This window comes from Bombus terrestris, chromosome 7, assembly GCF_910591885.1.
Source record: "Bombus terrestris chromosome 7, iyBomTerr1.2, whole genome shotgun sequence".
NCBI lineage: Eukaryota > Metazoa > Arthropoda > Insecta > Hymenoptera > Apidae > Bombus > Bombus terrestris.
The window spans coordinates 22912073-22930173 of NC_063275.1; the positions used below are offsets into that span (position 1 = coordinate 22912073).

The 18101-nt window shown below is 35.7% G+C and overlaps 1 protein-coding gene across 14 annotated transcripts in view; it reads left to right on the forward strand.

The window, feature by feature from the left end:
* Positions 1–18101, forward strand: part of LOC100643650 (titin) — a 230450-nt gene that overhangs the window by 88633 nt on the left and 123716 nt on the right. Inside the window, exon 1 of one of the 14 annotated variants that reach the window (XM_048407021.1) lies at positions 10966–11747. The exons of the other annotated variants lie outside the window; for them this stretch is intronic. Coding sequence (XP_048262978.1) covers positions 11576–11747 — 172 coding nt within the window. The 5' untranslated portion in view covers positions 10966–11575. Of the gene's footprint in view, positions 1–10965; positions 11748–18101 lie in introns of those variants that run through there. 14 annotated transcript variants of the gene reach the window in all.

Sequence of the window (18101 nt, forward strand, 5' to 3'; positions counted from 1 at the left end):
CGGACGAATTATGCCATGTCTACAAATATTAATTGCCGGCCAAAGTCTTAAGACTTAAACGAAATTAAATGAAATTAAAACCCTGTTACCTCAGGAGAGCCTTTACTTAGAGTTAGTCAAAAATCCACGAAGACAAAGAAGATTATCATTGATGTCTGTAGCAATAACTTTATATTGGAATTATTATTAATTAGGTATTAGTTAAAAATAATAAGAAAGTTAGTAGTAAACTTAAACGAAATTAAATGAAATTAAAACCCTGTTACTTTAGGAGAGCCTTTACTTAAAGTCAATCAAAAAGCCACGAAGACAAAGAAGATTATCATTAATGTCTGTAGCAATAACTTTATATTGGAATTATTATTAATTAGGTGTTAGTTAAAAATAATAAGAAATTTAGTAGTAAACTTAAACGAAATTAAATGAAATTAAAACCCTATTACCTTAGGAGAGCCTTTACTTAGAGTTAGTTAAAAATCCACGAAGACAAAGAAGATTATCATTAATGTCTGTAGCAATAACATTATATTGGAATTATAATTAATTAGGTATTAGTTAAAAATAATAGGAAAGTCAGTATAAGATTCGGTGTATCGTTCAACTAGGTCTAAAAGAAGGCACTGGGTATGTTTTAAAGCACCAATTCGTAACATATCGACCAAAGTATTTGTAACAGAGAAATCAAGGCAAAAGATACTTGCATGAAAGAATATATATAATTCAAAGAGAACATACTCTCAAAAAGCCATTCAAATCTGTTAAAGTAACATTGTAAAATTACAGGATTTCTATGAAAAATTACATCCTGATAATTCTGGTATTAATATTTGAAACAATAATACTTTACGCTACAGCTGTTGCTTCGTTCGTGTTTATTACATTCTGTGCAAAAGCAGCAAAGTATACTGCTGACTATTCTAAGAAACTCTTCTTGATCTTTTCTATTCTATTCAATTACCATCTTTCTCTTGTTGTTAGATAGTACAGCTGTGTAAATAGAAAGAATAATTAGAAACTTTTGACCGCTGTTGTATACTTTCTTTAACGAAATACACAGACGAAGAATGACTTTATAATATTCAGGCAATTAAACGAGCCAGTGCGGATTCTGCCGCGTTACGATTGCAAAAGATCGTACGTTTTCGTTGTGCGTGCGTGTTCTTCTCTCACCTCGTAACATGAAACCGAACGCATTGTACATTGTACATGATTCTTGCTCAGCATAATGTCTGAATTACACGCTCGCGCGGCTGCATTTGACCCACAACTCGCGCTTCCACTGTCAGTTTAAGTAGAGGTTACTGTTAATCCGATCGTTTCCTCTGCCATTGTCCGCTAATTGATCGTCAATCTGCGTTTCTCAAATGTTTACTTCGATACGAGTCCCTTTTTCGTCGATTCGATCGATGACTCTTTCATATTTTTAAACATAAACCTTTAAACTTAAAGTAGTGAATCTTTTTTCTTGTTCTTGGAGATTCTTAATTTTCACCATCTTTACTCTTCCTTCTTATCGATATATTTTATAAAAGGATCGAACAATTAAAAAAAGAAATGTTACTTTGGACGTCATTTTTTAATATCGTTCGTGGATTAACGTTATCTGTGACCAATAAATATCAACTGAAGTTTAAACAAATGCTCTGATAATTCGCTAATTAATTCTACACCCTTTACAGGGAGGTATGGTAAAGGTAATCTTACTTTTCCTTGTTCGAACGTCACGAAAGAAAATTGTCGATCTACGTTTTTGATTTATCCTTCCTCCACTAATAGCACCAGATCCGAATTCTTCAATTCTATTCAAATAATCGTAATTTAAATGTTACCTGTGGCCAAATGATTCTAACTAGTGATCAGATACATACCCGGATTAATTATTCCATTGCCTAATTAATCGGTTGCTTTTCTTGGCAAAAAAGAATCATCACCTTTCCTACTCGAAATATTACGAAAGAAAATGATCAAGCTACGTTTCTCACTTATTCCACGACTGATATTAACAAATCCAATTATTAGTAAATTATTCAAATAATTATAATTTAAACAACGATTTAAATATATCCTATCGCTATAATTTAAACAGCATCGATATTACTAATCTAAAACGCGTCCAAATCTAAAAAATCCTAGATGAACATCGTGCCAACTATTACGTTACTAAAACGCGCATCTTGAACGCGTATTGCACGCGTTTGTCTCGCTCCGATTCTTCGGGATGCGAAACGCTATAACGGTTGGACAAGATTTTTCCGGGCGTTCGTCGCGCAAACGCGGCGACTAATGAACAATTAGGAGATAAATTGGCCGCAGACGATATTATCGAGATGAAATTCTAGAGAAGTAGCAATATCGTTTCGAACGAAGAAACAAATTTATGTGCGCCGATGTTGCTTCGACCAACATAAACCTTCGATCCGAGCTAATGGCTCATCTGGCACGTACGTTGCTCGTTCGACGATAAATCGTTTCATTGTCGCGTTTTAATTTACGGCCGAACACAGGGCGGCAAAGAGAACAAGTATCGGGTTGGAAACATTCGACAGACTGGCCTTCGACAGGCCTTATTCGTCCGTGGCGATCTGTTCTACCAGGAAGATTGTGTAATTTACCATGGGCGACGAGCCGGTCGTTACATCGAGGATGTTATAAAATTCGTTGCTTAATGTTTAATCTTGGATCTACCAAATCTAAGTCGAAACGAGTGACGGAACTCGAAATTCCTCGATCTTAATAAAAAAAAATACTTCTAACCAAAAATGTAAAAATTTAGTTGCTAAGAACGCGAAGGTACGTACGGCGAAACTAATGTCGATTTTTTGATGAAATAGAAACATCGTCATGTTTCGTCAGTGTATTTGCATTTATTATAGCATTTATATACCAATTAATTAAGTTCAAGAATATTTCACGCGATGAATTGATACTGTGAAAACGAAGTGTAGCATCTGCTAAGAAAATCTTCATCGGAAAATAAGAATACGAGCAGATACTTTTTATACACGCTGTATATTTATTTTTCGTCATGTTTTGTCAGTGTATTTGCATTTATTACATCATTTATATACCAATTAATTAAGTTCAAGAATATTTCATGCGATGAATTGATACTGTGAAAAAGAAATATAGCATCTGCTAAGGAAATCTTCATCGGAAAATAAGAATACGAGCAGATACTTTTTATACACGCTGTATATTTATTTTTCGTCATATTTCGTCAGTGTATTTGCATTTATTACATCATTTATATACCAATTAATTAAGTTCAAGAATATTTCATGCGATGAATTGATACTGTGAAAACGAAGTGTAGCATCTGCTAAGAAAATCTTCATCGGAAAATATGAATACGAGCAAATACTTTTTGTAGACGCTGTATATTTATTTTCGTCGCACAATACTATTTTAATTATAGTCGTTTATAGTATACATATGGGTATACGTGTTTGCTCCGATGCTTTTGCAAGAATTCGACTAAGGTCTGTTGTTTGGCTAAGGTTCTGAGCAAATTTCGTGGAAGTTGATTTTTGTTCGCTTTTATGCTTAAGATAACGATAACAGTATGATCAAAATATGTTCGGGATGCCACGATTGGAATTTTAGTTGCCTTGAAATATGATAACGAACCTGTAGGTTGTAGTGTGTGTGAAAATTATAAAAAATATCTGCTTGGATATCGATGTTAAATTCCAATCGTCTTAGTTAGTTTCAAATTATAACCAACGTTTCAATCGTATTTTGTAATTAAAGCTGATTACATGTTCAGGTCATTGTAAAACTGCAATTAATAGATGCATGATCTGATTATTTTTTTTTTTTTTTTTTTGGCAATTTGCGTCCTGAGAGTTCAGAAAACGTAGCAACCGATTTATATCACTGAGCTTTTCATACAGAGAGCTATCGATTTATGCTGATTAGATAAAAAGATGTAATAAAGGGATTCAATTAAACATAATCGATGCTTAACGAAGAGACAACAGGCGAGGGGGTCTGTTTCCACGTTTCTGGATTTCATCCATGGAGAATCAGCGTGAAATAGAATCAGTCGAACGAAAACAAGCTACTCTTGTTTCATTCTAAACACAATTAATTCCACTGTTAAAAGTATCGAGTCTTTTACCATTTTAATGAAGGGCATACTTCGATCTAACCGTAACAAAATTAATATCCAATATGCAAAATTTCATTGGCAAGTGGATCAAGCTTAAAAATAGTAACAACTAGATAAACATTTTTGGTACCGAAAATAAGATGATTTTGAATATTACATCACATGACGTAATCTGTCTGCTCCAGAAGCGGAGTTGTTTTAAAGAATCGAGGGTCACGCCCATTTTTTTAAAGGAAATTATACATATACTTTCTTCAAATTTTGTAAAAGAGATAATTATTAAAAATTATAAAAAATTTAACAAAGAATGGGACAATTTCAATTACAGCTGTATAACGAATACAGAAAATTTCAAATTGTAATTCAATTAAGATTGAAATGAAGCTTCCTTAAATTTAATTTCAGTAGATTTCTATCTGAAGATGTAAAATTTCAATTTAATTAAAATTTGATTAAGAAAAGGAGAGCTTTGGTTATCTACAAAGCACATAGAAAATAGTTTCACATTTAATTTGCAGCATGCGATCTGAAAGTGTCCGATAGATCTTTTGATTTGGAAGTACAAAAATATGCATGTACTTTCAACGTCGACTGTACTGTATCGACGAGTGCTTCAAGAGCCAAATTATCGAGGCCTCGTTATCGAACGAGTCCTTCGGCCCGTCGATCGCACGTGAAAGCGAACTCGTTCGCATTTCGCGCGATCGTCGTCGATTGTCGCGACCAGCCGCCTCGTACGATTTTAGAAGGCTCGAATTCATGGCGCGCATGCACGAAAACGGGGGATGTCTACTGCTAAACTTGGCCGAGCCCGCGTTCGTAGGAGTGTAGATGATTTGTACTGGCGAACTCGAGAAAAAGTCAACCACAAATGCGTTTGAGAAGGACATTTCCGTGGAACGCCAAATAGAAAAAGATGAGCTGAGATTTTGCTGGAGCAAAGTGAACGACGAGATCGTAGGATGATACGAAAATGAACTTCAATGAACAATTTCTGGTTAGAAATTCGAAAGAAAATTTTGGAAGGCTTTGAACTTTTTGATCATTCTTAAAGTTATATTTGTTTGAGTTTGTTTAACCGCAGTAGTAGGTTTCCGTGGAGCTATTTTGTGAAAAATGTAGAATTTTTGTAAAAGGCATGCGTACGAGTCTGATTTCGGGAAATAAAATTAAGAGCAATTGAATTAACAAATGAAATTCATTTAATAAGTTCGTTTTAAAGAAACGAGGAAAATTGGCAAAGAAGAAGACACGCTAGTTTTATTTCGACGATCACACTGCTTACATCCGTCACCTAATTCATTGGTAGCAAGTCTGCACAGACAGCCGACAACTTGAGAAAACAATGGGTCGCACGTAACGTAATAGACAACATTAGGGCAATCTCCCACACTATTATTAGCCTAACTGCATCGTCGATTATACTTATCCCTTCCTGAACTTACATTAACAATTCCATTCAAACCTTTGGTATGAAAACTCTTTCGGTTGTACCATCCAAATTTCATCTTTATCAAACTTTTAAAGCTTTAATAATTACATAATAACTAAAAATATATCAAAGTAAATTGTCGAAATTCTTAACTGTTTGCTTGATTATATCTCAACCAAGTTGTCATTCAATCACAGCCATCAAAATCAGCCAGAGCAAATATAATATATTGAAACTATAATTACAACAGAAACATTAAATTACCGAAGTTACTATGAGAATGACTGCAGAAACTACTTAATTTCAAAATTAATTACTACGGACCGTTATGCATCCGAGTCTCCATACCAAAACCCTCCACTCGTAACTCACTTTTTATTAATCTAATATTAATATAATTTTACAAAAAAAGAGCTCTAATCGTTAGGAAAAAAATCCTAACTGTCATCACGAACGCAATTGCTCCAAATTCAATCTGGGACGATGCGTTCTCGCGCGACACGACGACGTGTCGCGCGTAAAATCTCCACGCCAACGCTCCATTCGAAAGAGCGAGACGTGACATTATCGTCTGTTGTCGAGAAAGGGGATCGAGCAGGAAAATTAAATGAAAAAAAAAGGACGAAGAGAAGAAGGAAAGCGAAGAGCATAAGCAGAGGTAGAGAGACAGAGGGAGAGAAAGAGAGAGAGAGACGGAGAAAAATGCGAGAAACGAGCACTGGACGAGAGGAGCACGCCGGCTGCACGAGTGCACGCACGACTGTATGAGAACCGAAGAGGAAGGAGAACGTGTCGGAGAAAGGGGCTGAGACGAACGGGGAACGGTTTGAAGGGGGGAGACAAGAGCAAGGGTGTGAGAAGTGCGTAGATGCGTGGGCGTCTGTCAGTGAGCGCGAGAACGCTGCGTGAACCGCGCGTCGACTTGCGGCTCCGCTTGAGCCACGGGTTTCTCGTTTTCAATTAATCGTTAAAAGGGTTCGATCGATTTGAATAATAGACGAGCATCAACTTGCTCGAATGGTAGAAAATAATCGAGTAAAGCCTGATTCACGTTAGCGATCAAAGGTACGGTCAGATGACGATCAATCGAAGACGATTTAAAATTTAGGATTTTATCGAGGCATTTGCACTAAACTGTGAACAACGATAAAATCCTGTCGTAGTCTCTGTCATTTCTATTCGTTCACTCGAAGAAAAGACAATGTCGTTCTCCAAATATACTTTGTGACTGAAATCGTATAGCTCGCTGTAATTCCATAGAAATTCGATTGAACGGTGGTCCTCCGTGTTCCTTTTCGACTGTTGATTTTGATCAGTGAGAAACCAACGCCACGGTCAACAGATTTTCATTGGAATCGACCTACTGTGAATGCTCTCGTTGGATCACTAGTAAGCGATTTTCACCGGTGCTTGACTTGACGTAATCCGAGATCGCTGGTATGAATCAAGCTTTAGGAAGATTTTTAAGTAAGGCAAAGTTTTGATAGTGACGATGACAGTTTAAATGTTCGAATGCGAAATTTCACTTGGATCGCGGTTATGGCCTTGCACGAGGAACGGTTGTTTTCTAGTAAATAGTACATACGGTGCCTATAAAAAGTACTTCTGCACATCCGCATTTTCCGACGATGCGTTCTTCTAGCTAGTCCTACATTTCGTTTTCACACTATCGTATTTTTGCTGTCATACGCAAGTGCTATTGATCGATACAATGCATCGTATAGAAATACGCTAGTATTTCTAGCTACTCTATGTATGTTGGATTAATTTTGCATTAATTAGTGATTCTAGGGTTGGTTAATTGGAGCTTAGGAAAGAAGTTGTTGAGTAATTGTCAAATTTTCCATCCTTATCTTGCATCGAGATTGTTAATTCAGTTTTAATTTCATCTTGGAATTAGGTGTTAATTTTGTTTCTATATAACATATTTAATATGATTATAGTTTCAATTTAATATAATTATAATGTATATTAAATTAAATTAGTGGTTAATTTTGAGATTGGGAAAGAAATTGTTCAATAATTGCGGAATCGCGGTTGGATTTTGAACTTCTACAGGGGATGACATTCTGACTCAATTTTGAGTCAATATAATATATTTAATATAATTATACTTTTAATTTAATATAATTATAATGTAGAATAAATTAAATTAGTGATTAATTTTGAGATTGGGAAAGAAATTATTCAATAATTGCGGAATCGCGGTTGGATTTTGAACTTCTACAGGGAACCGCATTCTGACTCAATTTTGATTAAAATTAGAAAATTGGAAGAGTCCTTTAGTGGCTATGGGATAAGTCGGTTGGATAAAAAGATATTTGTTTAAATTCCATGAAGATAACTGTGCACTTAAACGAGCATCTTTCCCTTTAAATGAAAGCATAGAAATTCTATATGCGTTTAATGTTTTTAAACGATATTTTGGTTAATTTGTTGGTTGAAAAAGCATGGAATTATATTCAGGAAAAAATTGGTGTTTCATCGATGTGATTTTTCTTGAGTAGGCGTTGGAAAATGGAATTGTTTACTGATGATATGATAGGTGGAATTAATTTGTGGTTTCGATGTAAATGAATATCTGATTATGTATATAACAATCAATTTACCAGCGTAGTTGCATCGTATTGCAATTTACTGTTTAATGAAATTCGGTGGGTTATTTATGAAAATAAGTAAATAACTATTCATCATAATTGAGTCACTTCTTTTAATATTTCAAGGAGTATTATTTGTATTAAATTTTCCTAGTGTGCATTATTCATTGATGAATCAATAGCAAGGAGCAAAGGATTATTAATAGTAACGGAGTAACAAGTAAGGTCGTAGTTGATCGTTTGTTTCTTAAGGCATCAGAAACTTACATATCTATTGTCTATTTATAAAAGTATAACATATTCGTAATAATATTTTCCATGTTTGCAAAATATTTATAGCTCTGCTATATATTTACAGTTTAAAATTTACAAACATGTATATAGACTCGTATAACTTATAAATTTATTAGAATGATAAAATAGAAACTATTTTGTTAAATAATAAATATCAATTATAACAAATAAGTAGAAAATCCGAATAAAATAATGTTGAATTTTTTTAAAAATATTTACATCACCTAATCAATCTTAGTGAATAATGAACGCTATAGCGAAAAGCGTTGAATTTCCCTTGAAGATAAATTGATCCATAAATTTGGTGGATTATTCTGTCATCAGACGTGAATTTCTCAATTCGAGACGTAGGTTTTGAACGACGTTCGTTCCGGGTAACTAGGACAACATAATACTGTTAGCATAGTACGGGTTTTACTATTAGAGACACCGACTGACGTGAAAGTCTAGGTCCTTAATGAATAAATTTTCGATATTGAGCAAGATATTCAGTGGGACAAGTTCACGTTGCTCCACATCCTATTCTTCCTGTTGCTCTTAACAAAATTATTACGTAAATTTGATATGTTTATGGGTTAAAACGTACAAGACACATTATGTAAATGGCGAGCGCAAAAATTCTGCATATAAAGCATGTATAAATTTATATATGTCACAACATTGCGCCATCGTTTTAACGATTCTATACCATTCGATATCAAATACACTATCAAACAATTTTGTGCTAGAGTGAAAAACATTACTAGCGCGAATAATTGCGTAAGCGAATATTCCTATGAATTAATTGAGGATTTTTAAAAAAGATCGGAAAGACTCAATGGGAAAGGTAACAAAAGTATATTTCTTTCTGAAAATGAATAAGTAGAGCAAATAATACACAGGATCCGTATTTATCCAGAGAGAAAGAATCGTAAAAGTCTTTTTAGGACAAACTTTCTACTAAAAGTTATTACAGCTGATAACCGTAATTTTCTTAAATTAAAGGAAGAAAGAGAGTTCCCAATCCTTGAATTCTGACAACTCGTGAACGATATATCTATACGAATTTTGTCTCTTCTTCCATTTAGATACAGAACTTGTATCCTTTTTAGATATACTAAACCTTTTCAAAGCATCCTGTAGATTCTTACAGTCTTATCGTTTCTAAAAACGATCCAATTTCATCGAACATATTCTCTAACGTCGTAAACATTGCTCTTTCTTCGATACCAAGATTTCCCGGAAAGCTTTACAACATTCGCATATATCCTTTATCATGTTATCGTAAATTATCTGAATATCGAGATCCATTCGCTACAAATAGCGAATACCACGCTTAATACGAAAATGTTAGCGGGCATGCCAAAAAAAGAAAAATGTATACTACGTATGATAGGCAAAAGTGTTGGTTTCCCAAAAATAAATCCAGAAAGTCAGGCAAAATCCGAGAAATGTAATCTTAACGATATGAGTAACATTCACTCGTCCGTGACGTGTCTCTTCCCTTTTTCGTGGCTGTAGGGAAGTCTTGAACATTCTTTTATTTTCGTCACCAACGCCACTCTTTTCTTTCTTCGACTTCTCTGTCCCTTGTCTTCTCTATTAGAAATAGAAAGGAAAAAAATAAAGCGACAGGGAGAGAGATTGTTCGATTTCTTCGAGTTGAAAATTTCGTTGCCATTCCTCCGAGCTTTTCAATTGTTGCAGCAAACACTGGTAAAAATATTGGCACATGCTCTTACCTTTCAATAATGCAGATTCTACAGTTTATTTCCATAGAAAATAGAAATTTCATATATCCTGGACCTAATTGATCAGTATATAAATAAACTATGATGAATACAATAACGTACCAGTGCCTTCATGGCCACAGTATGTGACTTTTTATTCGTTTATTGACATGTAGAACATAAATATTCAAATTTCTTAATACACGCAATCTTTAACAAACATCCCGCACAATGAAAGAATAACGCAAATGAAAATAAGTCATTGTTAAAGAATCGATATTTTAGTTTAATTGATTTTACCAACGATCATCTTTAAATATGAAAAATAAAGATGAAAATATGTTCTTCTCTCGGTTAACTATTATCAATGGGGAACAATTTTTTTTAGTTACTTAAAAATTAATATATTTCGATCATTCCACTTTTCGAAAAATCTCTAAGATTTACTAATCATCGTCTTTCATCTAAACGAAAGTTATCTTTGTCTCGATGACATTTGACTTGAAAACTTTAAAAATAACTGTTATTTTTGGTGATGATTTCCATTCAAAGAAAGGAAAGAAGAGGGAGAAGATATAAAAAAAAAGGGGAGAAAGAGGAAGAAGAATTAGGAAAGCAAAGTGAAAAGGGAGGGTCTGTTCCTACAGGGTACGATTAATCTCTCGGTGTGACGAGGGTGTGAAAAATTTCAATCGCTCCGTCCTCGTTCTTCTCGCGCATCGTCGCCTGCGTCGAGACGCTCCACGTCCCCACCCCTTTCCCTAAACAGATCTAAAACTCCCCCCTCCCACCAATTCGCCCCACGTCCTCGTGGTAGGCCGTGTTCGTTTTCCGCAGCGGCATCAGCCGGCAATTCGCATTCGACCGACGTCTTGGTTTAAAGAGTCTCGGGGACAAGACTTTTTGATGATGACTTGACTTCTGCCGACTGGAGTGAGCCGCGGCCTCAGGCAGCACATACGAAGAAGTATAATACGAAGCAAGCTAGAAGCATTAGCGAAAATACGAGGATTAAATAATTAAAGGAGAAAAAGAAGAGATTAAAGAAGAAGAAGAAGAAGAAAACGATTTCTAGTTAGCGGCGAACCAGAGAGACACGTTATAGAAGAGGATTATTTCGAATCGAGTAATCGCGAGTGACACGAGGATAACAAGGATAATAATCCTTGGATCTGTTTTTTCTCGGTTTTCAATTTTCACCTGTTTTCTCTGATTTTTATTTTTTTGTTGTTGTTGAGTGGCCAGTGAGGGAATTTTTATACGACGTTCTTCGTATTTTAAACTCGGTTGACGGGAGTAAAAAGAAAGAAGAAAGAAGAGCGTGGGGCGAGATTATTCGAGCCCTTTCGCGTAAAATTTTTGTGACCGATCCACGAAGAATCGACCGAAATAATCGATCCTTAACGACTTGGATTAATTCGATTGATCCAAGATGAAGCGACAACCGTCACAACAGCAGCCGCAACAGCAGCAGCAACAGCAAACGATGATGCATCAGCAGCAGCAGCAGCAAACTGTTACCCAACAACAGCAACAACACCAATACATGCAACAGAGGACCGAACGACAGGTCACTCGGCAGCAGATCACCAGTCAGCAGAGAGGTCAGTTCGGTGATGATTTATCGATCACGATTATCACGAAATCTGCTCCACTTTCGAAACCTGTCGAAAGAATTCATTCCTTAGCTCGTCCTCGAAGTGGAAAGAATTTGAGACTTTTGAAATAGAGTGGAATCAGCCATTAGAATCATTCGAACAGGTTCATACCGTTATTACAAAAATTAAACAGTTAACAATTTTTTAATTTCGCGATTCGTTTAACGAAGTTATAGCTTCGCAGGAATCTAGTTTGCATACGTATGGTCGCGTATTGACAGATAGTTTGTCGAATTTAGGCCATACCCTCTTCAATAGCATTCTATTTTCTAAAAACAAAAGAATTCTACTTTCATCGATAGATAAGAGAAACTTAAATCCAAAGTTCTGTATTCGAATTTTGAATATTGCAAAAGTTCCCTGCTTTCAATTTCTTTTTTTTTTTAATTACGTATTTTAAGCTTCTTTTCTATTCATTTGGCAGACGAACGAAACAAAGAAAGTTCCTCCACCATTTTTTAACCTTTCCTATTCTCCTTCGCATTTTCTCTTCCTCGACGAATTGAAAAGCAGGAGACAGATTCCGATAACTTTTGAATTATTCGGCCAGTGCGAACGAAACAAACAAAAAGGAAGTAGGAAAATAAATCGGAGGAACCGTCGGATTTCTTAGCAGAGGCTATATCCCCTCGACGAATATTCTATTTTCGAGCGACAGCACCGCCCCTGCGCGAGCTCTAAAGATAGAAGTTTTCCACGTTGTTCGACGCCAACGTTTCGAAAATTCCTGCACGCGCGCCGCATAAACGTTTCGTCCCTCTCGTTAAGGGTCGCCCTCCTCGAAGAGGGTGGCCATGGATCGCGTAAAAACCAAAGACGCTGCCGCGGCAGCTGTCAAAATCGCAGCCAGTCTGACCCTCTGGCTCGTTCGTCACTGGCATATCTGTCATTGGCCCGTGGATTGCGTGCCGTCTGTGCTCTCCTTCCTTCCTCGGAGGAACAGAGACGAACAGAGGGAAAAAATGCGGCTTCTAAATTCGGCCAGACACACTTTCCACGGGGAACCCATCTCACTAGCGCTCGTTACCTCGAGATTCGTGCTCTTCGATAATCTTTAACTAATTGAGAGTAGCTAGAACATTGGGGGAAAATCGAATTGCTGAAAGGGAGAATTTTTACCTTCTTTAGGAATTTCTTTGAGAACTTTAAAAGTCCACCATTTGGTATTTAAGATAGATGTGTGTTCATTTGAGAGATTTTTTATAAGAGATTGTTGCTTTTTAGAGTAGTGGTTGTGATTGAAGTATGGATATAATTAACGATAGAATATTAATATAAATTGGAATCTATTGATAATATTCATAATTATAATTTGTTGTTTATATTATTCCATTATGTATGTTATATATTAAATGGAGTCACACAAGTTCATATTTTGTTAAATAAATATTTAGTAACTAATTTCATAAACGCATATGTTGCGAATTCTCGACTAAAGGGCAACCGGTCAGGTCAAACCGATCGGTCGATATCGCGTACCTCGAATGACTTAACGATCAAGGTGGAAGAGTTTTAATAGATCGAGTGTTAGATTAATCTAGCACTGTATTTGCACTTGTTGTATGAAGTAACGTTTAATGTTATGAACACAGCGGTGGTAAGATCTCGTTGAGAGTAAAGTATTTCAACCGCACGGTACGATGCCTAATGATGAACTGTCCTCCTACGTTGCTGATTCTCTCTACCAGCCGTTGGGTTTCGTCTGTCCATCGTGCCCTTCCAGCTGATCTTTCCCCGGGGTTTTTTACCTGACCTCGGAGTCATTAGGTTTACAGCTCGGGGAGGACACGCGATTCGGAATTTCTTAAAGAAGGGAATGGTCTTGCCCGCCACTCGAAACAAACTCACTCAAAAATTCGAACTCAAAATTCCGAACAGCATATTGAGAAATATTTGCACAGCTGTATCTTTATATTTTTCAAATAATTTTTATTACATTTTTCAGAATCTATAGTAGAAAAGATGAACGAACTTATTATTCAATCATAACGTAATAGTATGAATGAATTATCTCTAAACACACACACACATATATATAATGGAGTATCGTTAGTAGACTACAGATCTGTTGACACGAAATCCAGATATATAAAAATGTACCTGAAAAATATCCAAAATAAGGTATTTATTATAATATTTAGTAGGTGGAAGAAATTTCTATTATATTCACAAAGAGATGAGATTGCATCAACATACTCGGTCCAACAACGATAATACTGTAAATGACTATCCTCTCAAATGAATACGTATCTTTCGATGAGCGTGGTAATTGTTTATCGATCGTGGACAAATGTGTCGACTGTTACGTAATCAATTTTGCATATTTAACATTCGAGCGATTTTCTTGGATTATAGATGATTATAACAGTCTAGATCAACATATTGAAATATTTACTTGAACTGAGTTCAATAGAATGTTAAAAAAACAAATAACAGAGGTTTCAAGGCTAACCGTTACCTTGAAACTAATGACCATTGAGCATTCATCGACGCAGAGACATTGCAAGACGACAATTAATAAACAACAACACAAAACATTCCCTCTTAATTTCAGTAAGAATCATTTTATAAATTCACAGAGATATAATTTTCTAACATATAACAATCTTCCACGAAAGAAACGAAGTTACGTATTTTACATCCATTTCATTTACTTTACTTGTTACGACACAGTATCGTCAGATTTCCATTAAAATACCAAAATTTTGATGCTATCCGTGTCAATAATAAATCTCGCGCTAACTATGTTGCTAACTCGAATATCGACAGCAATGTCCTTCGTTTCGACAAACTTTTGCCAAAAAGATTTTCCACGGCAATACAACTGTACGCTGGTTCCCGTAAATTCTTGGAACTCGCGTTTCTACGAAATACGCAGCGATTCGGAACTTTTGCCGAGTAGTGTACACTTCCTGTCAAGACGAAAATATTGCTCGCATTATTCCAACAACCCTAACACGGTGCAGCAGTCTCGCTTTGAACCCTCGAACTGCAAATACGAGCGCTGACGCACGTTGTTGGAAACGAGTTGACAGGCCGGCAACAAAACGTCAACGAAACTTCCCTCAAAGGATACGAAACCGTACGAAACTTGCCCTTCGCGTTTCCAACTCTTTCGAAACATTCTCGAACCTAAATTACACGCAGCCTAAGAGTCTCGAAGGAGGATCGTTATTCTAAGCAACGGATAATTGATGGAACGCGTCTCGGTGAAATGGCAATTTACGCGAGTTCCAAGGTACACAAGGTTGGAGGCGTTCCAATATGGGGGATGAAAATACCGTTGCGTTGCTGTTACGTTCGTGTTTATTGCGCGATTCCATGCGAAAATCGAGAAGTTGCCAGATACACGAGGGGAAAAAGGAAAAGAAGGAGGAATTAAGGTCTGTTTTGCATCGAGGGACAAAAGAATAAAGCGATGGAAGGGTTTTAGAACGTGTTTGTCGTTCCCCATGAATCACTTGGCCGAAATAAGGCCTGGTCGCCTGGCACTCGGAATATTTTCGTCGGTTTAATCACCGCAATAGAAGCATTAATGCCCACTTCTTTCGAATACGCCCACGATCCTCGACCTTGCTTTTGCATGTACCGCTCGAACAATAGATTCGTGGCTACTGTCGCTTTCTAGATTGAAGAATCGTGTTTCGATGCGATCGATGCCTCGGGTTGGGGAAAGCTTTTAATATCGTTCGTGTGATTTTCTTTTTTGCTAGCAGATTTTGTATATTTTCTCGTTAGTTAGAAGAAATAGTTGTTTTTTTTTTTGGATGTAGGTCAAGTTATTAACGATGTTGGTTAAGAGTCTTTTTTTATTTTTCGAATAGGATTTCTTTATTCGCGAGTCTCCTATTTCTTTCGCTTGCTGTTCCACTTCGATGAACATGAATTATATGCATCTTCAAGGATTAAAATCGATCTATTCGTTGCTGTTTTTATGATCGTAAAGATTTCTTGTTAGAGAATAGTTCGGTTAATGGGTTGAAAGATTCGATCGGAAGAACGAAATCTGTTGATTTAAAATAGATCGAAAACGCGATATAATTTAATTGTTCTTTTAAGACAGTCGACGAGTGTCAACGTTGTTATATAACTACGTCATTCGTTTATTTCTAGTCTAAGTACACTAACGATAAGTGGCCAACGACTTATGAATTATATACTAGTGTAGATATTGCATCGTAGCATATATACCGTGAAATATTTTCTGCATATCAGGAATTTATAACGAAGGTCATAAAGCATATAAAAATGAAAAGTAATAATTTAGAAGATGATAATAAATTTGGACTAATAAGAAATGACAGGAATTTATTCCATCGTGGATTTACGTATACAAAGTGCTTCAAAATAAGTGCTACTTGAAATTCGTTCATATTAAATACGTGCTAAAGCCATAAAATTTATTCCACTTTTCCTCTAAATTCCAATTTGTAGATTATTTATCCAAATGAATTATGTATACTCGGGAAAAATCTTAATCTCTTTGCATTCCATTTTACCAAGCTCTATCGTTTTATTAAACGTTTCCTGTTACACATTTTATTAAAACAGATACGTAATTTCATTCCAGAAATAACGAACTTGCCTATGAAACGAGAAATAATAAACATGCACACATATAAATATACGTATACAACATAATTTCTAATACAAAAATCAAGACAGACATTGCACGTCGAACTTCGCGTAATATACGAAGCGAACATCATTTCAGCTGACGTATATTTTAAACTAAGCTACATGCATAATCCTATACATTCATGAAATTTTATCTCGAAATTGGACGATATTTCATGCAACACTCCTACGTACCTTTTTCGCGAATGCGATTGTGAGAAACGTCTCGCGTAGAGGGGAAGATGGAGAACGAGCGTGCGCGCGTTTGATGTAAGAATTTTCAAGTGGCTGCGCATTTCTTCCGCCGGTCACGCGGCAGGAACAACCGTAAAGAAAGTAACGTAATTTTCCACGAGTCACGGTTATAGTCACGACTATGAATTTAAATACGTACGGTTTACGGCGTTCGAAACAGTTCCGCCGCAATACCTTTGCCAACTGCGCCTTTATCGTTTAATAGAAATCATAGCTATCGACGATATTCGCTGACTTGTACACGTCGGTTTCCTTGGGACGTAACTAACGTTAAGCGCGTTAATCGCGCATTATTTAACTGTGAGATGGCTTCATGAAGCCGCGATATACAAAGGCGAACATTTATTATTCGGTTACGTTCGCATTAATGAATCTTCTGAATAGACTTGATCGAATGAATTTATGTACGCACGATATGGAAAAGAATTGAAATTGGAAATTACCTTGATAAAGTTTTGTTCGAGTACAACTGTTAATAGGTAAATTATAGCGTTTGGATAATGGAATATTAACGAAGGTAATTTTCTTTGCGTTATTATTCAGAATATAAATAGAGCACTAATCTATACTGTTATTATTTTCTTTGGAAAATGCCTAAGTTAATTTTAACTATTTTCTGATGTAACACAGTGCCAAATTATAATATCGAGATATTTATACGTATTTTATTTTTAATGATTCTCAGTTGAAAAATGTGACGTTTGAATGCGAAATGAATTTTGTCGTGAACATTAGGTTTGAAGAGTATTCCGTGTTATTAATTTTATATTCTCATGAATGAAACGTGTTCTTCATTTCTGAAGATTGAAATATCCGATCGAGTAATTGCTGTTCTTTTTGAATATCGAACTTCTTACGTCCACTTAGGTACATGACGTATGTCTTGATAGGAAGCCAAAAATGTCAGCGAAAAATCTCTCATACCACTTCTCACATACTGCATCTCTATTGAGTTAAAATGCAAAGTGAAAAGTTAAGCCCACAATTCATCCATTGCATTTGTCTGTTATTTTTACGACTATTTTTTAAATTGTATCAAAATGCCCAATGATACGTTACTTTTATAAAAACTAAATTAAACAACATTGCACAAAATATCGTAATATATATCGTGCAGATATAAGAAAAATATCTGAATTTAAAATAAAAAAAATAGAATATTTCTCCATGACGCTAAGAGCATAAAATTTCCATTTGCATGTAACAAAACTTGTCTCTATCGAATCAAAACTACGATCCCTGCTGCATATGCAATTCCATATTATAAGGGGCTAATCACACAAAGGGCTGATATCTAGGTCACAATTCGATATTATACGAGAAAGGGTTGACACCTAAATCGTATTTCTAGTCATTTGAATTAAATTAAAAAATTCGTCGAATGTAGCGAAATTTAAGCGGAGGATTCGATAAGAAATCTGACTATAA